We start from the raw sequence: 25,362 nt of genomic DNA, 5'->3' as shown, positions 1-25,362 counted from the left end.
GTATTTGGGAGCTGCATTAATATTGATAATAGTCTATGACCGGTAGGAGCTGTTGGACAAATTCAAGGAGATGTTTTCTTGAAACCATATTTTTAAATGTATCAATAACTTGCCGTTTTATTACAGAGCAGGGATAATGGAAATTGATAAATACATGTGGGGAAAACAGTTACAATACATTTTTTCTAAATTTAAGGACACAAAATTGTTGCATTTCCCTGATTTGTTAGCCTGACTCCCCCTGCGGCTAAATATGGAAGTCAGGTTCACAACAAATTCCTCTCTTCCAGCTATGCTTTTCTCCAAAGCAGATTGTCCAAAAATTATTTCAAAATTCTATACCGGATTAAACATGTTTATGAGGTGACCGATACCTCTGTATACACTCCCATATATGTTTCAATCGTCATTTTATTCCACCTCGGTCTGATAAGGTGTTTGTTGAATGGAGGGAGAAGAGGTTGGCCACAATTGAAGACCTATACATTGAGAAAAAATTTGCATCATTTAACCAGAACCTCTTACATCTAGATGTTCCGCTAGCGGAACACCTGCTCCAATATCCAATGGTGGGCGTGGCGCGAAATACAAACTCCTCTAAAATCCGAAAACTTCAATTTTTCAAACATATGACTATTTTACAGCATTTTAAAGACAAGACTCTCGTTAATCTAACCACACTGTCCGATTTCAAAAGGCTTTACAACGAAAGCAAAACATTAGATTATGTCAGCAGAGTACCCAGCCAGAAATAATCAGACACCCATTTTTCAAGCTAGCACATGTCACATAAACCCAAACCACAGCTAAATGCAGCACTAACCTTTGATGATCTTCATCAGATGACACTCCTAGGACATTATGTTATACAATACATGCATGTCTGTTCAATCAAGTTCATATTTATATCAAAAAACAGCTTTTTACATTAGCATGTGACGTTCAGAACTAACATACCCCCGCAAACATCCGGTGAATTTACTAAATTACTCACGATAAACGTTCACAAAAAACATAACAATTATTTTAAGAATTATAGATACAGAACTCCTCTATGCACTCGATATGTCCGATTTTAAAATAGCTTTTCGGTGAAAGCACATTTTGCAATATTCTCAGTAGATAGCCCAGCCATCACGGCTAGCCATTTAGACACCGACCAAGTTTAGCCCTGACCAAACTCCGATTTACTATTAGAAAAGTTTGATTACCTTTGGTGTTCTTCATCAGAATGCACTCCCAGGACTTCTACTTCAATAACAAATGTTGGTTTGGTTCAAAATAGTCCATTGTTATATCCAAATAGCGGCGTTTTGTTCGTGCGTTCAAGACACTATCCGAAGTGTAAATAAGGGTCACGCGCACGGCACATTTCGTGACAAAAGATTTCTAAATATTCCATTACCGTACTTCGAAGCATGTCAACCGCTGTTTAAAATCAATTTTTATTCCACTTTTCTCGTAAAAAAAGCGATAATATTCCGACCGGCAAAGCGTGTATACGTACAAAGAGAGAGAAAATAAAAGCATGCTATCCCCTCGTGCACGAGCCTGAGTCTCATAGTACTGTTACTGGCCACTATCCAAACGCGCTGTTTTTCAGCCAGAGCCTGCAAAGCCACGATTCAGCTTTTTGCCGCCTTCTGAGATCCCATGGGAGCCGTAGGAAGTGTCACGTAACAGCAGAGATCCACTGTAATGGATAGAGATAATCAAGAAGGGCAAGAAATGGTCAGACAGGGTACTTCCTGTACAGAATCTTCTCAGGTTTTGGCCTGCCAAATGAGTTCTGTTATACTCACAGACACCATTCAAACAGTTTTAGAAACTTTGGAGTGTTTTCTATCCAAAGCTAATAATTATATGCATATTCTAGTTTCTGGGCAGGAGTAATAATCAGATTAAATCGGGTACGTTTTTTATCCGGCCGTGAAAATACTGCCCCCTAGCCATAACAGGTTAAAAAACACATTTGAACTCTCTTATTCCAAATGATTCTGCAATTTACAAGTCAGACACTATATCAAAGGGAAAACATTTAAAAAACGTTGAAACCCTCCCTGTGCAACATTCATTTTTATGACCTGTCACAGCACCCTCCCAACTCAAAACACTTAGGGCTCTATTCAATCAGATCCGACATCCGCATAGGGGTTGTTTTGGCGGTGGTTGAGGTGCAACTGCTTTTAGCTTAAGGTGTTCCCATACTAGGTTCGGTTTGCTCCTAGCAGAACTCGACTAGGCGAAGCGAACATCTGTGTCTTGCATACTCCCTTAACACCTTCAGTTGAAAATCAAAAAGTAAAGCAGCACTATTACAATTTGTCCCTCTTGAGATGCCGTAGCAACAAATAGCCAATAGACACTTCCTCAAAATAGATAAATCAAGAAATTTGTAATAAATTGACATTTTTGCCATGGAGGTCTTAGTAAGATGTAAAAATTGCACGACTAAGATGTTTGGTTCAGTATTTCTCAGGTGAACAATTTGCATGACAACTTGTCTTTTCTCGTTGAATGACAAACACTTCATTCAAGAATCCCTACTGTTGACCGATCACTGACGAAGGGGCGTAGACTTCAGCTGCCAAACTATCAACTAACCTCAAGAAAAAAAATGTTGTCCTCAAACAGCCGAACCCTGCCGAACACTAAAATGTCACAAAAACACAATATATGTGCAAACCGTTTCGACTGGGAAGCTTTAACGGATATCGCTTCGTTACAAATTATCAAGAGAAGATGATCCCTGCCCTAACGCAGTTACACCTTCGACACCACCAAAACATCAGCTTTGCAGGTTTTGCCTATCGCTGGTTAAAGCTTGATCTATTTGAATCTAGGCCTTAGTCTTTCAGTTTGCATCCTTTTTCTTTGTCCATACTAGTCTTCTCAAGGAGACCTGGGGTGAAGAGTTGAATACTACGATCTTGGATTATATCTGGGGAGAAGCCCTGTCTAGAATTAACTTTTGTTCTATCAATGCCACCAGGTATCAATTGATACAATGCAGGGTTATGCACAGACATGGACCCTCTTACTGACAGTTGTGGCTGCTTTGCGTGATGTATTGTGGTCTCTAACTTCTTGCCCTTTGTGCTGTTGTCTGTGCCCAATAATGTTTGTACCATGTTGTTGTCATGTTTTATTGCTACCATGCTGTGTTGTTGTCTTAGGTCTCTCTTTATGTAGTGTTGTTTCTATTGTCATGTGTGTTTTGACACACACACACACACACATATACATACATATACATATACATACATATATATATATATATATATATACACATATATATACATATACATATACATACATATACATATATATACACATATATATACACATATATATACATATACATACATACATACATATACATACATACATATACATATATATACACACACACACACACACACACATACATGTGTCAAAACACACATGACAATAGAGACAACACAACACTATGTTTAGAATTGTGTAACTAGTTTTCATTGGGAAAGGCACCAGTCAAACCCTCAACCCTTTTAACAGTTGGACAACCATGACTTTGGTCACGTCGTTTTCTTTTTGCAACACTTCACATTTTCATCACTTATATAAACACAGGATAGGATGTTTTCCACAACTTTGACATCTCGGTTTCTCCCTTCTGCAAACACTTGAAAACACCACCAAAAGCTTTTACAGTGATCACACTGCATTGATCTTGGGATAAATTCTCTGACTCTGTAGTTTACAGTGCCTTCGGAAAGTATTCAGACTCGTTGATTTTTTCCACATTTTGTTACGTTACAGCCTTATTCTAAAATGTATTAAATGGTTTTTTTCCCCTCATCAATCTACACACAATGCCCAATAATGACAAATACATTTTTCTTAATTTATTAAAAATACAAAACTGAAATATCACACTTACATAAGTATTCAGACCCTATATTGGTTTTTGCCCTGACATTCACTGTCAACTGTGGGACCTTATATAGACAGGTTTGTGCCTTTCCAAATCATGTCTAATAACACAGGTGGACAATTCACACAGGTGGACTCCAATCAAGTTGTAGAAACATCTCAAGGATGATTAATGGAGACTCCCGAGTGGCACAGCGGTCTAAGGCATTGCAGTGCTAGTTGTGTCACTACAGATCCTGGTTCGATTCCAGGCTGTGTCGCAGCCGGCTGCGACCGGGAGACCCATGAGGCGCCGCACAATTGGCCCAGCGTCGTCCGGGTTAGACGAGGGTTTGGACCGCTGGGATGTCCTTGTACCATCGCGCTCTTGCAACTCCTGTGGCGGGCCGGGCGCATGCACGCTGACACGGTTGCCAGGTGTACAGTGTTTTCCTCTGACGCATTGGTGCGGCTGGCGGGGTCGTGTTTCAGAGGACGCACGGCTTTCGATCCTTTCCAGGATGCTCAATGGAGACGGGAAGCACCTGCACTCAATTTTGAGTCTCATAGCAAAGGTTCTGAATAAATAAATAAGGTATTTCATATTTAAACAAAAACATTTTTTTTATAGATTTCCAAAAATGTCAAATAAACTGTTTTCGCTTTGTCATTATTGGGTATTGTGTGTAGATTGTTGAGGAAAGGCTGTATAGTAACAAAATGAGGATAAAGTCAAGCGGTCTGAATACTTTCCAAAGGCAGTGTATATATCCTAACTGCACTTGAGTAGGGAGAGACTCCATATCTGTCATGTATACTCCCTCTCCGGCGCTCGAGGTCGCCCGGCTGCTTATTTTTACGCACACCTGTCACCATCGTTACGCTGTGGTGGAAATTCTACCTTTATTAACTAATAATGAGGAGAGGCAAAGTCAATAATCAATCAAGGTATTACTTTTGTTAAAAAAACGTATTGCAATAAGGAAGCTGGTTGTACCACAAACAAAGTGAATGGAGTGAGAGACCCCGCAAAAAGAGTACGGAAGTCTTATATATATACAAACCATCTCGTACAAGCATCTGCAAAACACGTAGCCTTATGTATGTATGTATGTGTGTGAGAGAGAGACAGGAAGTCACTCCAGACATACTTCCTCTAACAGTAGCTCAACGGTTCCCCCAAGTTGGGCGAGCAAGCGCCTTTGACTGTCGGCCCAGATGATGTATGGTCCTATTGGTCACACACACAAAACATGAATCTTTCGCCCGGAAACAGGCTCCAAACAGAACAACAGCTTTATCACTGGTGCACAAGATATAACCTTTACTATAACCTTTACTCTGTCTCCAGTTAAGCTAAGAGGAACCAGTCAGTTTCCCCAGACATCATGGGGTCATTCTACACACCCACAGAACAGTTAGAACAGGCCTCTGTTTTATGCACACACACACACACACACACACACTGTACTACCTTATATCAGTTAGTTCCTTTAACAATCTCAAGCCCAATGCCTAGTCTTAAAGAACGATATTTTAGTACACAAGCATTAGTAAGGTTAAACAGAAAATGCCCTCACAGCCTACAGAATAAATAACTTGTAACATAGGTACTAACCATCTGAATGTCACCGTGATACAGGTCATGGGACCAATATTAGCATTTTTCACACATGTTTTCTAACATCTATAAGTGACTTTGTTGAGCTTCAAAATCAATTTTAGATACTTTTGGATGATTTGGACATGTGCAAAAAATGCCAATATCGGTCCCATGAATTGAATTGGGATTTGTGCCAAAAATGCTAAAACATTAGCATGTGGAAACTGTCCCAGGGAAAATAAACCAAAGCATGGATTGTTGTCATACCCTTGTCCATAGACTAGTTACAGGGTAAGGAAAACGATTTGTTATTTTGTAATTTGGGTGAACTATCCCTTTAACCACACTGCTAACCTTATGCCTAACCCTAACCCTAACCGTAAATTAAGACCAAAAAAGCTCATTTTGACTTTATACCTATAGAAGCCAGTGGAAAAAAAAACTAAGGTCGTCACTCATTAGTTACCACAGCCACAAAGTCAAACCACACCTATTTCTACAATTTATCTTCTTAAAATACGATTTTTAAACATAACCCTAGCCCGGGGATTTGAACTAGCAACATTTCGGTTACCGGCCCAATGCTCTAACCACAAGGCTATCTGCTCCCCCGTGAATCAAATCAAATTGTATTGGTCACATACACGTTTAGCAGATGGTTTTGCGGGTGCAGCGAAATGCTTGTGTTTCTAGCTCCAACAGTGCAGTAATATCTAACAATTTCACAACGAAACACACATTTAAAAGGAATTAAGAATATATACAGTTGAAGTCAGAAGTTTACATACACAGGTTGGATTCATTAAAACTCTTTTTCAACCACTCCACAAATTTCTTGTTAAACTATAGTTTTGGCAAGTCGGTTAGGACATCTACTTGTTTACAGACAGATTATTTAATTTATAATTCACTGTATCACAATTCCAGTGGGTCAGAAGTTTACATACACTAAGTTGACTGTGCCTTTAAACAGCTTGGAAAATTCCAGAAAATGATGTCATGGCTTTAGAAGCTTCTGATAGGCTAATTGACATAATTTAAGTCCATTGGAGGTATACTTGTGGATGTATTTCAAGGCCAACTTCAAACTCAGTGCCTCTTTGCTTGACATCATGGGAAAAATCAAAAGAAATCAGCCAAGACCGCAGAAAAAAAAATAGTAGGCCTCAAGTCTGGTTCATCCTTGGGAGCAATTTCCAAACGCCTGAAGGTACCACATTCATCTGTACAAACAATAGTACGCAAGTATAAACACCATGGGACCACGCAGCCGTTATACCGCTCAGGAAGGAGACACGTTCTGTCTCCAAGAGACTAATGTACTTTGGTGCGAAAAGTTCAAATCGATCCCAGAACAGCAAAGGACCTTGTGAAGATGCTGGAGGAAACAGGTACAAACGTATCTATATTCACAGTAAAACGAGTCCTATATCGACATAACATGAAAGGCTGCTAAGCAAGGAAGAAGCCACTGCTCCAAAACTGCCATAAAAAACCCAGACTATGGTTTGCAACTGCACATGGGGACAAAGAACATACTTTTTGGGGAAATGTCCTCTGGTCTGATGAAACAAAAATAGAACTGTTCGGCCATAATGACCATCGTTATGTTTGGAGGAAAAAGGGGGAGGCTTGCAAGCCGAACACCACCATCCCAACCGTGAAGCACGGGGGTGGCAGCATCATGTTGTGGGGGTGCTTTGCTGCAGGAGAGACTGGTGCACTTCACAAAATAGATGGTATCATGAGGTAGGAAAATGTGGATATATTGAAGCAACATCTCAAGACATCAGTCAGGAAGTTAAAGCTTGGTCGCAAATGGGACTTCCAAATGGACAATGACCCCAAGCATACTTCCAAAGTTGTGGCAAAATGGCTTAAGGACAACAAAGTCAAGGTATTGGAGTGGCCATCACAAAGCCCTGACCTCAATCCTATAGAAAATGTGTGGGCTGAACTGAAAAAGCGTGTACGAGCAAGGAGGCCTACAAACCTGACTCAGTTACACCAGCTCTGTCAGGAGGAATGGGCCAAAATTCACCCAACTTATTGTGGGAAGCTTGTGGAAGGCTACCCGAAATGTTTGACCTAAGTTAAACAATTTAAAAGGCAATGCTACCAAATACTAATTGAGTGTATGTAAACTTCTGACCCACTGGGAATGTGATGAAAGAAATAAAAGCTGAAATAAATAATTCTCTCTACTATTATTCTGACATTTCACATTCTTAAAATAAAGTGGTGATCCTAACTGACTTAAGACAGGGAATTTTTACTAGGATTAAATGTCAGGAATTGTGAAAAACTGAGTTGAAATGTTTTTGGCTAAGGTGTATGTAAACTTCCGACTTCAACTGTATGTATTTGGATGAGCAATGATGGAGCGGCATAGAATATAATACAGTACATACAGCACCAGTCAAAGATTTTCATTTATTTGTACTATTTTCTACATTGTAGAATAATAGTGAAGACAAACTATGAAAAAACGGAATCATGTCGTAACCTAAAAAGTGTTAAATAAAATCGAAATATGTTTAATATTTTAGATTCTTCAAAGTAGCCACCCTTTCCTTTGATGAGAGCTTTGCACACTCACTCAGGCATTCACCTGTCATCACCCTGGGAGACATTCCAAAACAAACGATCAGTAATTCCTGTTATAATGACGTGAAAATATCAACACTGAACAGCAGAGCTGTGATTTTCCTACAAAACGATGTAGTGTTTGATCATTACCTCATCATTCGAATCAAACTTAATTTCATAAAAATGTTTACATAACTTTCTCACATGCAATTATCTGAGACCAACAGGAAGTTGCTCTGCTCACATCCTGCTTTTTTATTCCCATCTTCTGACAGAAGATCTTAGTTCTAATGTAATTGTTTTCTTTCAGTTTTCATCCTGTTTTCTTCCTTTGTGGATGTTTTTCACATGCGTCAGCAGGTTAATCTTCTGAGTGAAGCTCTTCCCACAGTCACCACAGCTAAATGGTTTCTCTCCTGTGTGAGTCAGTTTATGCCTGGTTAGATGCTCCTTGCGATTGAAGCTCTTCCCACAGTCACCACAAGGAAATGATTTCTCTCCTGTGTGAGTCAGTTTATGCATGGTTAGATGCTCCTTGCGATTGAAGCTCTTCCCACAGTGCCCACATTTAAAGGATTTCTCTCCTGTGTGAATCCTCATGTGCTTGGACAGACCTCCTTTGAGTTTGAAGGTCTTGCCACAAACAGGGCAGGTGCAGGGTCTCCCACCGTGACAGAGTCGGATATGGGCCTTCAGTTTACAGGTGGAGTTGTAGCGTTTCTTGCAGAATCTACATTCACTGGGTCTCTTCTTGGTGAGAGTCACATGCCTCTTCAGGTCAGCTTTCAGAGCAAACGTTTCACCACAGTCACGGCAGTGGTGAGTTTTTGTAGATGTGATGCTGGGTTTGGAACCGTGTTTCTCCAATAGTGGGCTGGGATCCAATGCTGGGCTGCTGTCAAGTCCTACTGTGTCGCTGCTTACAGCTGAGCTGTGGCTGGAGGCATTGTTTTGATTATCTGGAGGGTCACAGGGAATGTAGAGACCCTTTAGGTGGGCCACAGTGCCAAAATGTTTCAGATCCCAAAGTGGGTCCTCCAGATCACATTCACTTTTCACACAGGAAGGAGTTAATATGAACTCTATGATATCAGGCTCCACCCCTTGAAGCTGCTCTTCCTTCTGACTGGTCCTGAGTTCCTCCTGTTTCTCTTTAATCTGTATGGGCTCTGGGTCCTCCTGCCCCAGATTGGGGCTCCACTCCTGCTCACAGTGCTGCTGCTCAGGGGGAACTTCCTCCTCAGAGCCAGAGAGCTGCATGGAGTCTGGAGGGAATGAGAGAAGGAAAAGAGGTTACCTATATAGAGACTTTAGATATCAGGGTTGTGGTCAACTTGAATTCATAAACCCGTAACTTCAAGACTAGGTAAACTATAATTCCAAATCAATACCTGAAAAATATAATATAGTTTCAATTACTTCCCAATAAATTGTAGAGAAGAAGCAATTTATTAATACCGTTTTTTATTTATATTAAAACGTAACTTTATTTTTTATTAAACAAATAACAAAAGACAAATAGTCATATGCAAACAAGCATACATACAAACTATTTACATTGCCAGGAATCCTAAACAAACAAATCATATTCATTAACACAAGTTTTAATTGCATTTTTGTTTTCCATTTTAGTTAAACTAGTGCCATATTGTTTACATTTATAAAGTGAAAAAAGTTAGTTTTTGAAATAGACCATTTGCGAATATGAAATTTACCTAGTATTATTAGCAGTTGAATTAAATATACTACATCTTTATCTATGTCAGAATTTCTGAAATAAATCAGTATATAAAAACCATTAAATAGTACAACCGGTCCTATTTTTTTTTTGTAACAAAATTCTGTATGTCAATCCCAAAACATTCTACTATAAATACAGGCAAAAAACTAATGCAAAATGGTCTCCTTCTCTATTCCACAGAAATCACATTTATAGTCAATATTCAGCTTGAATCTTTCCAAAACATGTTTCACAGGATAAATTCTATGTAACATTTTAAATGAAACTTCCTTTACCTTGTTACTGATAGAATATTTGTTAGCAATTTTCCATGCTTTCCCCCATTGTATATCACCATAGATATTTGACCAAAAGAATCTTGGGAATTGTAGTTTAACAAACAATATTCCTAATCTGTTTATTACTACATTTATCTTTGATGTTAATATGGCCAATGAATATATTTTCATGTAAATCTATGTTACTTACATCAACCACAGAGAAATTTAAAAGACATACAACCCACTTCGGAATCGCATCAAAAACAATTTCATATTTTTTCGGGGGTTATGGGAATTTTAAACTTATCAAGAAATTCCCCATATGAGAGTAGATATCCATCCTCATTCAGTAACTGACCAACCAAAATAATTTTATTCTCAAACCAGTTCTGAAAAAAAAGACATGCGATTTAAAAAATATATTTTTTGTTCCATATTGCGTACCTGTGAGGGGGAAAAAAAATTGTGTTTATACGCTAACATCCAAGCTAAAATTGCCTGCTTATGGAATTTGGCCAACTTTACTGGGATTTTATCAACATCAAAATGACATTGAAGCAAAAATTCTAAACCGCCAACAGAGTCAAATAAATACGTAGGGAAGACATTCCAAATACTGTTCTGGTTCTTAACATGTCAGAATCCAATTTATTTTTAAAGTATTATTTAGAGTATTGAAATCTAAAACCTCAAGACCTCCTTGTTCTTGGGCATTAGAGAGAATATCTTTCGTAAATAGTGGGGCTTGTTCCTCCAAATAAAAGTATAAAAAATCTTATCTAAGTCCTTTACAATTTTAGGGGATAATTCAAGTGATAACGAGACATAAACCGATCTGGATAACCCTTCAGCTTTGGACAATAAAACCCGACCGTATAACGAAATATCTCTCAGCAACCAGAGGTTAAATTTCTTCTTTGTTTTCTCAATAATGGGGTTAAAGTTTAATTCACTCCTTTGTTTTTCATCCTTGCATATAACAATTTCAAGATAAGTAACCTTATCTGTAATTGGGATACCATATACTTCCGGTAAAAACCACAACCCTTGATATTAATTTTCAAACTCGAAACTAAGGAAAAGTCTTCAATACAGGAAACTGCTTTAGAAACCTCATTCCTTTTTCTAAAAAATATGGTGTTATCAGCCAGTTGACATAGTTTAAATTCATTGCCAAGTGCTGAAACACCTTGAAAATTCCCTTTCTTGATATGAAGAGCCATAATTTGAGTAACCAATAAAAATGGACTAGATGGGCAGCCCTGACTAATGCCACGGCCAATATCAAATCTTTGGGATGTCCCGTGAGCTAATGTTACAGAGCTAGTACAACCAATATATAAAGTTTGGACTGCTTAAAAAAAATATATATATAGTCACCAAACCAACACCCAAAATCCCCACCCCATATTACGTTGGCCAATGGAAATTTAGACATAATTTTACTTATTTTCCTCTCAATGTCTCTAAATAAAAATCTGTTACTTGACTTGTTATTGGAAGCATAAGTATTTACAACAATGAATTGAATGAGGTTGACATCTACCAAAAGCATAATTAATCTCCCTGTATTATCTGCTTCATGACTCAATACATGACCCTTAAAGTTGCCTATTAAAATAGCGACACCTGCTGACCGATTAGTACCAAATGAAAACCAAATATCATTCACCCATTGACACTTCCAAAACGCAGTATCTGTGGAACAGGCATGAGTTTCTTGAATGAAATAAAAAAGTCGGCACCCTTACAATACAAAAATAAAGATTTCCTTTTCAAAATATTACAGATTCCGCTGGCATTAATAGAAAAAAAAGAAATGGACATTTACCATCACAGTGACTATATGAAGAATATTAAACTTGTATACGTTCATATGAATCGGGTTCTCACAAAAAGAAAAGTTCTTACTAGTTGCAAATAAAAACAGTCCTTTGCACCACGCAAATGGTTGACCTAAATTATATATATATTTTTATACAATTGCAAATAACATTGTACAATAGATTGGTAAAACAAATAGCCATCAAGCTAACATTAAGTGTCGGTGCGAATTTCCCTGCCATAAAAAAATATATATAAAAAAAGTTTGGTTCACACAAACAAGGCTCTTTCCTCAAGAAATATAAAGTTTTATCAGATGCAAATAAAACTCAGTCCTGCACATCTTACTTGATAAATCAAGCAGTCAACAAGCTAGGCGTCAGCGTGAATTTCCCTTCCATTAACAAAAGCCTTTGCTCCCGCAAAGCATGCATTTTTCCCTTCCTTCCTTCCTTGCTCTCTCAATCATTGGCCACAGACGATTCCGAGCTTCCCTGTCAAACGCTGTCAGATCCTCCTTGTTCTTCTTTAAATAGTCATTGTGCTGGAGATGAATCTCATGATCACTGGTCGTGGTGGCTGGTCGTTTTCCCACCATCTCTCAGCCTATCCAGGCGGCGCACTACATCCAGAGAACCAACATTTCACTCCTCCTATTGCCCTGCAAATGTCCTTCATTCTTGCTTTGATGTTCACGTCAGATTTTTCTGCTATTCCATAAATTCGAAGATTCCATCTCCGACTATACCGGTCATTCTCGTTTACCTTTGACTCCATTTCAGTGAGTTTCTTTCAGTGAGTCCATCTCAGTGAGTTTCTTTCTCCTGCTTTGCAACCTAAACTTTCGATGTTGCGCTCTGCTGTTTTTACTTCCTCAGCATTGAAATCAATCAATTTCTTCAGGTTAAAGATACTGATAGTGTTCTTTTTCACTAAATCCATGATGTCATCTGCGCTCTCTTTGATGTTAGCCGTGAGGATGCGGACGATGTTGTCCTGTAGCTGGCTCATTGATGGTTCACGTCTCAGCTTCTTTGGAAGTTGCTCCTTGGTTGGGGTATTCGGGTAGGAATCACATTCAACCCCCCCCCCCCTTTTTTTTCTTCTTTTTTTTACACTGCAAGCATATGAGTGAGTTTCAACAATGCCTCTCTTCTCCTTGGAAGTTTCAACATCCATTATCTCAGCAACAGTTTGGTCATGTCCTGATTCCATGATACAAGCTATGAAGACGTTAGCAGGCTAACTTCACTACACAACGCTGAAACGTTTAGCTAGCTTGTTCGTTGGAAATGGTCAAAAATATTTCAATGGTTTGATTAATTACTAAATTATTCAAAATAGCTACATTGTATGGTTAGATATCATTTTTGGTGAGAAAAAAAAAACACAAATTGCAACTGCAGTCTAAAACTATAAACTTTGAGAAAAGCCTAAAATTGTTCCTCAGCCAGAAATATTACACCCAGTCTTTAAAACGTATACAAAACAAAATGTCCACAAAATGTATTCGCTATATGTCTGTATTTGATTTGATATAATGTGGAATAGTTTTATTTAATTGTTTTTCTCATTTCTTTGGAATCCCTCTGGCTGTTATGTTTATGTTTTGCATGTTACTGTTAATAAAATCAAAAATTAAAAAAGTTAAAAAAATAAATATTACACCCGCTCATGCCGCCATCTTGAGCCCTTTAAAAAGTTACAATCAAATCACTTCCTGGTTTTTATGACGCAGTCTTTATCCATGCGCGGTAAATATAAAAACAACTTATTCAAATGGTGATCAGTTAAATGTATCAATAAAGTAGAACTATAGCTAGCTATCAGTAGAGCTACAAACGTACCTATTCTACATAGTTGATTCTCCGGTGTCCTCCGCAGCAGTCTCCGTAGCCGATCATTCTCCTCCTGGTATTCTACTACCGTTTTCTCAACTGCACCGAAAATCTCCACAGCAGCCGCCGTTAAACGATCATTTAAAAACACACGAAACAACTGTAGTTTAGACATTTTCAGTCGAATGAAAGTTGGGTAGTATATTCCGTTCAGTCGGTATGTCTTTCTTTACTCCACGCAATGAATGCAAACTCTTTCCCAATCCTACTTCCGTGTTCTAGTCAAAGAATTTCTTAATTTTTACCCGTCGTTCTAGTTGCTGACGAACCCAGAAACACACAACAGCGCCACCAGCTGGATGGGGGTTTACTACTGTGCAAGGCAGCCTACAGGCCAGTAGTGAAGTGAAACGATAACCTCTGTTTGTCAACATGTAGTTATCATAAGTAAAGGATGATCTGGGACAATCAACTGATTATCATTACTCTATACGAGATGAAAGCAATATCATGAATGAGCAGCATTAGGTCAGAATTGATGAGAAATACTCTTGGACAAATGAAAGGAGTCCTTTTCTGGAATTGTATTTAATATAATGTATCAATAACATCAGCCCGACCATTATGTCATCACCTTAGAGACCATTATGTCATCACCTTAGAGACCATTATGTCATCACCTTAGAGACCATTACGTCATCACCTTAGAGACCATTATGTCATCACCTTAAAGACAGTCCAAATCAAACGACTAGATTTGACTGTTTCTAATGACGGGGAAAATTGAGCAGACGTTGTACAGCAGACATGTGAATGTCCTACAATACTCTATACTGCTTAATCATTACCTCATCATTCAAATCAAACTTTATTTACATACAATGTTTTACGACATTAAATTAATTAAAGATCTATTTATCTGAGAGACACAGTATGAATGGTCTGGAGTTGCTCTCCTTTCCTAAGAGTGTTGTCCACATCCTGTCTTTTCATTCCCATCTTCTGAAAGAAGATTTTCTTTCTTTGTGGATATTATCCATATGCTTCAGCAGATTAGTCTTCCGAGCTAATATTTTACCACAGACTGAGCAGGTTCAGTTAGGTGCTCCTTGCGATTGAAGCTCTTCCCACAGTCACCACAGCTAAATGATGTGAAACCTCATGTGCATGGACAGATGTCCTTTTTGTTTGTAGAGAAGGTCTTGCCACAAAAGGGGCAGGTGCAGGTTCCCCGATTTGAGCGTTCAAATCCAATGGTGGGTTGGGATCCAATGATTGGCTGCTGTCAAGTCCTTCTGGGTCGCTCCTTATGGCTGAGCTCTGGCTGTAGGCATTGTATTGATTATCTGGAAGGTCACAGGCAATGTCAAAACCCTTTAGGTTGGTCACAGTGCCAAAAGGTTTAGGATTCACCGGTTTAGAGTAACTCTCCCAGTTCCCTACATTTTGGGTTTGGGGATGAGTGAAGGACTGAAGTGGGTCCTCCAGATCAAATTCACTTTTTACACAGGGAGGAGTGAATAGGAACTCTATATCAGGCTCCACCCCTTGAAGCTGCTCTTCCTCCTGACTGGTTCCTGAGTTCCTCCTTCCTCTTTAATCTGTGTGGGCTCTGAGTCCTCCTGCCCCAGACTGGGGCTCCACTCCTGCTCACAGTGCTGCTGCTCAGGGGGAACCTCCTCTTCCGAGACGGCGAGGGAGAGCTGCAAGGAGTCTGAAGGGAAGGAGAGGAGTTTAGAGGATATACGGCCTTTAGACTAGCTGAGAAAACTCAGCTCCACCGTCTAGACAGTACCAGTCAAAAGTTTGGACACACCAACTCATTCAAGGGTTTTTGTTTATTTTTTACTATTTTCTACATTGTAGAATAAAGATATCAATGAAGATATCAAAACTATGAAATAATACATGGAATAACTACATGGAATCATGTAGTCACCAAAAAAGTGTTAAACAAATCAAAATATATTTTATATTCTTCAAAGTAGCCACCCTTTGCCTTGATGACAGCTTTGCACACTCTTGGCATTCTCTCAAGCAGCTTCACCTGGAATGCTTTTCCAGTCTTGAAGGAATTCCCACATATGCTGAGCACGTGTTGGCTGCTTTTCCTTCACTCTGCGGTCCAACTTATCCCAAACCATCTCAATTTGATTGAGGTTGGGTGATTGTGGAGGCCAGGTCATCTGAAGCAACACTCCATCACTCTCCTTCTTGGTCAAATAGGCCCTACACAGCCTGGAGGTGTGTTGGGTCATTGTCCTGTTGGAAAATATAGGATAATCCCACTAAGTGCAAACCAGATGAGATGGCGTATTGCTGCAGAATGCTGTGGTAGCCATGCTGGTTAAGTGTGCCTTGAATTCTAAATAAATCACTGACAGTGTCACCAGCAAAGCACCCCCACACTATCACACCTCCTCCTCCATGCTTCACGGTGGAAACCACACATGTGGAGATCATCCGTTCACCTACTCTGCGTCTCACAAAGACACAGCGATTGGAACCAAATTTGGACTCATCAGACCAAAGGACAGATTCTTACCAGTCTAATGTCCATTGCTTGTATTTCTTGGCCCAAGCAAGTATCTTCTTCTTCTTGGTATCCTTTAGTAGTGGTTTCTTTGCAGCAATTCGACCATGAAGGCCTGATTCACACAGTCTCCTCTGAACAGTTGATGTTGAGATGTGTCTGCTACTTGAACTCTGTAAAGCATTTATTTGGGCTACAATTTCTGAGGCTGGTAACTCTAATTAACTTATACTCTGCAGCAGAGGTGACTCTGGGTCTTCCTTTCCTGTGGCGGTCCAAACGGGAGCCAGTTTCATCATAGTGCTTGATGGTTTTTAGGAGGACCCAGAAACCACACAGATTAAAGAGGAAGAGGAGGAAGTCAGGACCAGTCAGGAGGAAGAGCAGCTTCCAGGGCTGGAGGCTGATATCAGAGAGCTTATATTCACTCCTTCCTGTGTGAAAAGTGAATGTGATCTGGAGGACCCACTTTGGTCCTTGACTCTTCCCCAAAACCAGACTGTGGAGAACAGAGAGAGTGACTCTAAACCAGTGGATCTCAAACCTTTTGGCACTGTGACCCACCTAAGGGGTCTCTACATTCCCTGTGACCCTCCAGATAATCAAAACAATGCCTCCAGCCACAGCTCAGCCGTATAAGTAGTAACACAGTTGGACTTGACAGCTGCCCACCATTGGATTCAAACACACCAATGGGGAACCCTGCACTTGCCCCTTTTGTGACAAACAAAAAGGAAATCTGTCCATGCACATGAGGATTCACACCGGAGGGAACCTATTTAAATGTGGTGAATGTGAGAAACGCTTCAATCTCAAGGAACAACTAACCAGACATACTGCATATGCATTCACAGAGGACAGAGAACATTCAGCTGTAATTTTTGCTTTTAAAAGCTTCAAATCAGAAGGGGGACTTAAGGAGGTACATACTGACTCACACATGAGAGAAACCATTTAGCTGTGGTGACTGCGGTAAAGGCTTCATTTGCAAGGAGCACCTAATTGCACATATAAAGACTGACACAGGATAAGTTTCAGTCTCAAGCAGAATCTTACCATGCATAAACTGGTAAATAGATCTATGATGAATTTACGGTCTTAAAACATTGTATGTAAATAAAGTTTGATTTGAATGATGAGGTAATGATTAAGCAGTATAGAGTATTGTTGGAAATTCACAGGTAGGCTGTACAAAGTCTGTAGAATTTTTCATTAGAAACAGGAATATCTGGTCGTTTGATTTGGACTGTCTCTAAGGTGATGACATAATGGTCTCTAAGGTGATGACGTAATGGTCTCTAAGGTGATGACATAATGGTCTCTCGAGGTGATGACATAATGGTCTCTCGAGGTGATGACATAATGGTCTCTAAGGTGATGACATAATGGTCAGGATGTTGTAATTTATACATTATATTAAATACAATTCCAGAAAAGGACTCATTTCATTTCAATTCTGACCTAATGCTGCTCATTCATGATTATTGATTTGATATTGTATAGAGTAATGATATACTGTCGACTCCTGATTAATAATTTATGATAACAACTGTTTGTCTACATGTAGTTATCGTTTCTCTGTACTACTGGCCTGTATGCTGCAGTGCACAGTAGTAAACTCCCATCCAGCTTGCGCGCTGTTGTGTGTTTCTGGGCTCGTCACCAACTTGAACAAAGGACTTTAACAAATTCCTTGACTAGAACATGGAAGTTGGATTAGATACGTGTTTGTTTTGATTTTGCATTCCTTGTGTGGAGTTAACAAATACATAATAACTCATCTAAATAGGCTACCAAACTCTCATTCGACTGAAAATGTCTAAACTACAGTTGTTGCGTGTGTTTTTAAATGATCGTTTAACGGCGGCTGCTTTGGAGATTTTCGGGGAAGTTGAGAAAACGGTAGTAGAATACCAGGAGGAGAATGATCGGCTACGGAGACTGCTGCGGAGGACACCAGAGATACAACTATGTAGAACAGGTTAGTATGTAAATATACTGATAGTTAGCAATAGCTATGTTTTATCAGTTGTGGAAAAAGTAGCCAATTGTCATACTTGAGTAAAAGTAAAGATACCTTAATAGAAAATGACTCAAGTAAAAGTCACCCAGTAAAATACTGCTTGAGTAAAAGTCTAAAAGTATTTGGTTTTAAATATACTTGTCTTAAGTATCACAAGGAAATGTAATTGCTAAAATATACTTAAGTATGAAAAGTTTACGGATAGCCTGGGCCACACTCCCAACATAATTTACAAACAAAGCATTTGTGTTTAGTGAGTCCGCCAGATCAGATGCTGTTGGGATGACCAGGGATTTTCTCTTCTAGTGCATTGCACCATTTCCTGTAATTTTGGGTGTCAGGGAAAATGTTTGCAGTAGAAAGTACATTATTTTCTTTAGGGATGTAAAAAGTAAAAGTTGTCAAATATAAATACTTAAGTAGTATTTTACTTAAGTACTTTACACCACTGTATTTTATTGATAAACTGTTATCTGATCACCATTTCATTAATTAAGTTGTTTTTAATCTTGAGAAAAACATTGTCATGAAAACCAAGAAGTGATTTGAATTTGTAATTCAAAAAAGGATTATAAAAAAATAAAAAAATAAGTAGCTTTTTTTTATTGACAAATTTAAAAATAGATTCTAGTTTTCAAATATTGAATTAGAATTATAGTTCACGTAGTCCTGATTTAACTGGCTTAAAGGTTCAAATTGACTCAAAAGTCTATATAGAGAATGGTGCAATTTGGGGCATTGCTGCATGTGGGCATTATATATATAGGTACATTTAAAATGTTTAATTAAGCTAAGACAGGCGGGGCGCTCCAGTACAGTAGGAGGCGATAATGCAAAATAACGTTGTATGCAGATAAACCCCACAGAAGAAGAGGGGGGGCTGACACCGGTAGCTAGCTAGTACACCGGTAGACCTTCGCCCCGACTGTCAGACACTGTTTTCCCGTAGTCCTGTTAACGATGTCGAGGGAAGGTGTTCGGTAGCGGGAGTGAAGGACACTGTGTGTTGGTAAGGAGGACTCCAGTAGGCGGGGCGACACGGTGTCGCTAACTAACACACGGTGTGGCTAACTAACTAACTAGCACACGGTGTGGCTAACTAACTAGCTAGCAAGCACACGGTGTGACTAACTAACTAGCTAGCAAGCACACGGTGTGACTAACTAACTAGCTAGCAAGCACACGGTGTGACTAACTAACTAGCTAGCAAGCACACGGTGTGACTAACTAACTAGCTAGCAAGCACACGGTGTGGCTAACTAACTAGCAAGCACACGGTGTCGCTAACTAGCAAGCTAGCACACGGTGTGGCTAACTAGCAAGCACACGGTGTGGCTAACTAACTAGCAAGCACACGGTATGGCTAACTAACTAGCACACGGTGTCGCTAACTAGCTAGCACACGGTGTCGCTAACTAGCTAGCACACGGTGTCGCTAACTAGCTAGCACACGGTGTCGCTAACTAGCTAGCACACGGTGTCGCTAACTAGCAAGCACACGGTGTCACTAACTAGCAAGCACACGGTGTCGCTAACTAGCTAGCAAGCACACGGTATGGCTAACTAACTAGCACACGGTGTCGCTAACTAGCTAGCACACGGTGTCGCTAACTAGCAAGCACACGGTGTCACTAACTAGCAAGCACACGATGTCGCTAACTAGCTAGCAAGCACACGGTGTCGCTAACTAGCAAGCACACGGTGTCGCTAACTAGCAAGCACACGGTGTCGCTAACTAGCAAGCAACACGGTGTCGCTAACTAACTAGCAAGCAACACGGTGTCGCTAACTAGCAAGCACACGGTGTCGCTAACTAGCAAGCACACGGTGTCGCTAACTAGCAAGCAACACGGTGTCGCTAACTAACTAGCAAGCAACACGGTGTCGCTAACTAGCAAGCACACGGTGTCGCTAACTAACTAGCAAGCTAGCTAGCGCAACACCGGTAGACCATGTTTCGCCCCCATCTTTTGGGCACTGTTTTCCCGTAATGTGGGCAGTTTTTCGGCAGGTGGGAGTGAAGGACACTGTCTACTGTGGTGTCGCCCCTGCCTCCCGCTAGATGGTAAGGAGGACTCTGGTACACAGTAGGCGGGGGCCAAAAAAACTCACATAATACTTCCGTTTCCCTTTTGACCCACATTTAAAAGTGTCACACAAGCATGAAGATGTCATACTCAATCGGGGGGCGTTCATGAAGAAACCAATGGGATGCTGGGTGGGGGCGTTCATGAAGAAACCAATGGGATGCTGGGTGGGGCCGTTCATGAAGAAACCAATGGGATGCTGGGTGGGGCCGTTCATGAAGAAACCAATGGGATGCTGGGTGGGGCCGTTCATGAAGAAACCAATGGGATGCTGGGTGGGGGCGTTCATGAAGAAACCAATGGGATGCTGTTTGATCTCGGTCAATTTCATGGGTATATATGTTTTGGATCTTCCTGAGTTATGCAGTATTGTTTTTAAGTATCCTACAGTGTTGTGTTGAATGATGGAGTGAATACATTTTTAGGGCAGATTGTGTTTAAAAGCTGTAGCATAGCCTACCTGTGTATTTTGCCTAGTGGTTCGCACTATTTGGCCTCAAGATAATTTTTTATTTTAATAAATTGGGTTCTGTTATGTACAATGCTTTGATCTTGTTGACACTGATTTACCTTTATTAAACGAGCACCAGAACAGCCTGTTCTCTACATGTAGTAGAATAGACACATAGTGAATGGCAAAGAAGCTTCGGGAAGCTCCAGATCTTTTAGTGAAGGGGACTAAAGATCTGGAAGAGATCCTGCAGCCACTCAGTAATAATTAATGATCTGCTTAATGTAGAAAGATTTTGGGCAGAGTAAACTCTCTCGCTTCGCTTCTTCCTTTCTGGTATAGGTAACCTCTGCTCCTCCTCTCCTTCCCTCCAGACTCGCTGCAGCTCTCTGTCTCTGAAGAGGATGTTCCCCCTGAGCAGCAGCACTGTGAGCAGGAGTGGAGCCCCAGTCTGGGACAGGAGGACCCAGAGCCCACACAGATTAAAGAGGAACAGGAGGAACTCAGGAGCAGTCAGGAGGAAGAGCAGCTTCAAGGGGTGGAGCCTGATATCATAGATTTAGATTTCACTCCTCCCTGTGTGAAAAGTGAACGTGATCAGGAGGACCCACTTTGGTCCTTGACTCTTCCCCAAACCCAGACTGAGGAAAACAGAGAGAGTGACTCTAAACCAGTGGATCTCAAACCTTTTGTCACTGTGACCCACGTTAAAGGTCTCTACATTCCCTGTGACCCTCCAGATAATCAGAACAATGCCTCAGCCATAAGCAGCAACCCAGTAGGACTTGACAGCAGCCCACCATTGGGTCCCAGCCCACTATTGGATCCCAGCCCACCATTGGATCCCAGCCCACCATTGGATCCCAGCCCACCATTGGAGGAACACTGTTCCAAACCCAGCATCACATCTAGAATAACTCATCACTGCCGTGACTGTGGTAAAACGTTTGCTCTGAAAGCTGACCTGCAGAGGCATGTGACTCTCACCAAGAAGAGACCCAGTGAATGTAGATTCTGCAAGAAACGCTACAACTCCACCTGTAAACTGAAGGTCCATGTCCGACTCTGTCACGGTGGGAAACCCTGCACCTGCCCTGTTTGTGGCAAGACCTTCAAATACAAAGGAGTTCTGCCCAAGCACATGAGGATTCACACAGAGAAATCTTTAAGCCGTGCTGACTGTGAGAAAAGCTTCAGTCACAAGGGTGCCCTAAACTTGCATAAACTGACTCACACTGGAGAAAAAACATTTAGCTGTGGTGACTGTGAGAAAAGCTTCAATCTCAAGAATAACCTAACCAGGCATAAACTGATTCACACAGGAGAGAAATCATTTAGCTGTGGTGACTGTGGGAAAAGCTTCAGCCTCAAGAATAACCTAACCAGGCATAAACTGATTCACACAAGAGAGAAACCATTTAGCTGTGGTGTCTGTGGAAAAAGCTTTAGTCAGAAAGGGGACCTAGGGAGGCACAAACTGACTCACACAGATGATAAACCATTTAGCTGTGGTGACTGCGGGAAAAACTTCAGACAGAAAGGGGACCTAAGGAGACACATACTGACTCACACAGGAGAGAAACCATTTAGCTGTGGTGACTGTGGGAAAAGCTTCAATCAGAAGGGGGACCTAAGTAGGCATAGACAGACTCACACAGGAGAGAAACAACATGGCTGCTCAGTCTGTGGTAAAAGATTCATTCGTAAGGCTCATCTGCTGAAGCATGTGAATAACGTCCACAAAGAAAGAAAACAGGATGAAAACAAGAACAACGAAAATTAGGATTAAAATCTAGTTAGGACAAAGAGGATCTGCGGTTAGCAGATGGGAATTAAAAGGCAGGATGTAGACACTTAGAAAAACAAAGCAACTCTGGATTATTGACGCTGTGGTTTTTCAAATAAATGAATGTGTGATGGATTTACTTTTTGTGAAACGTTTTATACCAATAAAGTTTAATTTGAACAATGAGGTAATGTTCAAAGAGTAGCATCCCAGTATTATGGGGATTAGCCAGCTAGCCATGCCTTGAAATGGGCATGGTCTAATTGATTCAACAAACAAAAAAACATAAATGTAGATTAAAAAAAAAAAATGAACCAGAAAAGCAGTAGTTATTTCTGGTAGCTTATCAAAGATCAATAGCTAAATCCTTGATTCTGCTATTGTAGTAGACCCCTCTGTTATTACGTTAGTCATTTAGCAGACGCTCTTATGCAGAACGACTTACAGGAGCAATTAGGGTTAAGTGTCTTGCTCAAAGGGTATATCAACAGATTTTTCACCAAGTCGGCTCTGGGATTTGAACCAGTGACCTTTCGGTTACTGGTCCAACCCCCTTAACAGCTAGGCTACCTGCCGATCCTGTCTAAAGTCTGTTGATGTTTTCACATCATAAAAAAATAATATATTTTATCTGTTTGTTTTGGAATGTCTCTCGGGGTGATGAGAGAATAATCTAACTGATGTTATTGATACATAAAAAAAAAAATTCTGTCTAAAAAAAAATCTTCATCCATTTGTCCAAGTGTATTTATAATTAATTTTGACCTAATGCATCTTATTAAATGGTATTGATTTGATCTTGTATGGAGTAATGATATACAGTCGACTCCTGATGATCAATTGATTCTCCCAGATCATCCTGTATTTATGATAACCACTGTTCAGGGTTGGGTAGTAACGGATTACATTTAACAGTGATTAGTTGATCCAAATTACCAAAAAAATAAAGTAACTAATCAACCCGGAATTACTTTAAAAAAAAATGTTTAAAAGTGTAAATCGGGTTTACAATTACATTCTTAAAAACAGCTGATTTATATTTTGGATTACTTGTGTTCATCTAATATCAATAGGCAGTGGTGACTCAATGTGCCTTTTTAAAGGAAATTCTGCTACTTTGTGCCAGAACGGTACCTGTTCCAGAATGTTCCTACCCCATTTATCTGCCATGACCTTCAACCGTCCAATCAACAGATCGGGCAGCCATGGTTCTCCCTTACTGCTTTTGGCTCCCATTGTGAAACTCCACTATAAACACACACACACACTCAGACACACAAAATAACATTGTTTAATTAGGAACGTCTTCATTTCTTAATTCAAAATATAGTTATTTTTTTTTATAAAGAGAAAAGGGGAAAAATAACAAATATATTCTTAATTATTATAAGTAATTTACCCACATGGTAGTTTCTCCAATGCAAATTTCCGTGTAGGGTTTACATTTATAGCTTAATAATAATATATAATTAATAATTGATTAATTCATTTTCTTTTAACCTGCAGGGATATTTTCTTTTTCCATTTCAGGATTGTGCCCTGGGATCACATCACTCGTAACCGTATCATATCATCCAATGTCCGCTTCAACAGAGAAACACAACCCCTGTCTCCGACCAGAATACTTCTGCTTAACAAAAAGATCCCAGTCGGAGGTCACCCTGCTCCAACAGGGTGTTTTGCCCTAGAATTTCTCCTTTAATTAAAGATATCCCTGTTTCAACAGAGTTCCTAATTAAAGATATCCCTGTTTCAACAGAGTTCCTAATTAAAGATATCCCTGTTTCAACAGAGTTCCTAATTAAAGATTCTGGAAATAACTGCTCCAGGAATGTTTATAACTAGGGGGAATCTTTTGCTCCAACAAAATACCTAATGTGCACAACCTGTTCCCAGAACAGGATTTTCTATGATGTTTATAAGAAAATCAGTCTCACCCTTAATTTATCTTGTTTGTTCGGAATGGCGTATCCACTCACTGACGTTCCCTGCCAGGCCCGAGGTGGGTCCCCTCTGCTCCGTTTTTGTCAGAGTGTGGGGCTCCTTGCCATGTCTAACGCAGCCCCTGCGCGAAGTTAACCTCGGTCTCCCCGGGAACAATCAGCAAGCGGATTGAGTTAGGAAGGACACCTGTATCTTTGTAGTGACACCAAAGTGACATCAAAGTGTAATTAATAACTGCACCATGCTCAAAGGGACTTTCATTGTCTGTTTAATTATTATTTTTTTTTTACCCATCTACCAATAGTTGCCCTTTGAGAGGTATTGGAAAGAAAACCTTCCTGTTCTTTGTGTTTGAAATTCACTGCTCGACTGAGGGACGTTATAGATAATTGTGTGTGTGGGATACAGAGATGAGGTAGTCATTCAAAAATCATGTTAAACACTATTATTGCACACAGACTGAGTCCATGCAACTTATTATGTAACTTGTTACGCACATTTTTACTCCTGGTCTTACAGTATTTAGGTTGCCATAAAAAAATATGTTGAATACTTATTGACTGAAGACATTTTTATTTAATTTATTACATTTCGAAAAACATACTTCCACTTTGACATTTTGGGGTAGTGTGTGTAGGGAAAGCATTGAATCCATTTAAATTCAGGCTGTAACACAACTAAAGGTAAAAAAAAAAGAAGGTCATTAGGTGTGAATACTTTCTGAAGGCATTGTAGATTGAAAAAAATATATCATACAGCCTGACCCCGCAACAACATTTGGTTGCAACC

General features: G+C 39.9%; 2 protein-coding genes and 1 long non-coding RNA gene across 4 annotated transcripts in view; 2 read left to right on the top strand and 1 right to left on the bottom strand.

Annotated features, from left to right (window-relative positions):
* Nucleotides 1-25,362, top strand: part of LOC115194677 (zinc finger protein 37-like) — a 1,069,572-nt gene that overhangs the window by 962,040 nt on the left and 82,170 nt on the right. The window lies entirely within an intron of this gene.
* LOC115194685 (gastrula zinc finger protein XlCGF8.2DB-like) lies at nucleotides 8,020-24,775 on the bottom strand. Of its 2 annotated transcripts, none has more exons than XM_029754593.1 (2): nucleotides 24,567-24,775; nucleotides 8,020-9,351 (listed from the first exon to the last, which is right to left on the bottom strand). In XM_029754593.1, the coding sequence occupies exon 2, from the start codon at nucleotides 9,344-9,346 to the stop codon at nucleotides 8,393-8,395; it is 954 nt and encodes a 317-aa protein (XP_029610453.1). In that variant the 5' UTR covers nucleotides 9,347-9,351; nucleotides 24,567-24,775; the 3' UTR covers nucleotides 8,020-8,392. The 2 variants fall into 2 exon arrangements, with proteins under 2 accessions (XP_029610453.1, XP_029610452.1); XM_029754592.1 differs by lacking the exon at nucleotides 24,567-24,775 and adding an exon at nucleotides 13,759-14,098.
* On the top strand, nucleotides 18,766-22,939 carry LOC115194699 (uncharacterized). Its single transcript, XR_003878451.1, has 2 exons — nucleotides 18,766-19,314; nucleotides 21,218-22,939. It is a non-coding gene; the product is annotated as an uncharacterized LOC115194699 (long non-coding RNA).

The sequence above is a fragment of the Salmo trutta genome, chromosome 5 (genome assembly GCF_901001165.1).
Source record: "Salmo trutta chromosome 5, fSalTru1.1, whole genome shotgun sequence".
NCBI lineage: Eukaryota > Metazoa > Chordata > Actinopteri > Salmoniformes > Salmonidae > Salmo > Salmo trutta.
Note: the sequence above shows the minus strand (reverse complement) of the source record. Positions and strands in the feature narration are given on the sequence as shown.

What these genes read in the sequence shown, in the direction of transcription:
- LOC115194685 (XM_029754592.1), bottom strand. Translation starts at nt 13,924, where the DNA reads ATGTCTAAACTACAGTTGTTTCGTGTGTTTTTAAATGATCGTTTAACG. An exon ending in GAATCAACTATGTAGAATAG is followed by an intron (nt 9,352 to 13,758) that starts GTACGTTTGTAG and finishes CATTCCCTCCAG; the next exon opens with ACTCCATGCAGCTCTCTGGC.